General features: G+C 40.5%; 1 protein-coding gene across 1 annotated transcript; it reads right to left on the bottom strand.

Annotated features, from left to right (window-relative positions):
* Positions 1–592: 592 nt before the first annotated feature.
* On the bottom strand, positions 593–771 carry SARC_17016 (hypothetical protein; the record flags this gene model as incomplete). The annotated part of the gene is made up of 1 exon (XM_014288882.1): positions 593–771. A coding segment is annotated over one exon (179 nt), but the record flags the coding sequence as incomplete, so codon positions are not given.
* Between the last annotated feature and the right edge of the window lie 290 nt (positions 772–1061).

Here is a 1061-nt window from a genome sequence, read left to right as displayed (position 1 = left end):
GCGATCTGGTTCGTACTGTTCACCGAACCCCTTCAGCTGCACTAAACTATAATATAGATTGAAAGCCTGTCCAATATCTCACATATAGTCGTAGAAAAGTTTATAAACTCTCGTCTCTTTCATCATTGTTGCCATCCTACTTCTATCTTCTCTTGATGGCCATCTACTTCCTGCTGCAATTTTCTTGTTTCCTACGCGCCAAATTGCTGGTTCAATCGGCCATCACACTTTCATCCTCTAACACTTAATATTTTGGTTGGCCTCATCTAATTGTATAACTGCGTTCTTCAGCGCTATTGTATGAGCTTCCAGCTGGAGTCGCAGCTCAGCAATGGTCTGTTATGAATCAATATGACCATCTGACGGTTGCGCAACCGGTATGTTGCATCGCGTATTATTTCGTAAATTTCGTAAAAGTGGTGCGTGTTCATCTTGCATTTGATCCCGCATAAGCGATTCTCGTAGCAGTTGCTCTTGTGTTTTGATGTTTTCCTGTTGTTTCAATACTGCTTGATGGCCTTCATATTCATATCGAGTCATAGGAATAGCACCTGTTGTGAGCTTATACAGTTTGTTTCGTTTGACTAAATACTTCTCGTCGAGGTGCTCTCTGGACACTTTGTGGTCTTTAGTTATTTCTTTCATTGGTGTAGTGTCATTCTTCTTGTAGCGCCTTAATTTAACTAGACGATTCGGCTGCTTCGGTACGCGATGACCTAGATTATCAATCGTGATCAAATCCGAGCAATATTTAGCTGCGCACCTACCCATAGTGATGCGTGTGTGCTTCTTTTATGTTCAGGTGTGTATATAGTGTATATTTAGCGTAGCTGTGCGCTTTTTTGGGTGTTCATACTGATTATTAGCAGCCTGGCGCCAATATGTCTTATCCAGATCTATTTCCAAGCCCTAGTATGGCCCATTATAGTAGCACATACACGGTTCTTTGCTGTAGTATGTATTTAAATTTTCAGGTCTATGTTGTCTTGATTATTTGATTGTGGGGTCGTGAACCATGTTGTCCCCTATTTTTTCATGTTTGTGCTAAAAATATAATTTTT

Source organism: Sphaeroforma arctica (assembly GCF_001186125.1).
Source record: "Sphaeroforma arctica JP610 unplaced genomic scaffold supercont1.9536, whole genome shotgun sequence".
Lineage (NCBI taxonomy): Eukaryota > Ichthyosporea > Ichthyophonida > Sphaeroforma > Sphaeroforma arctica.
Note: the sequence above shows the minus strand (reverse complement) of the source record. Positions and strands in the feature narration are given on the sequence as shown.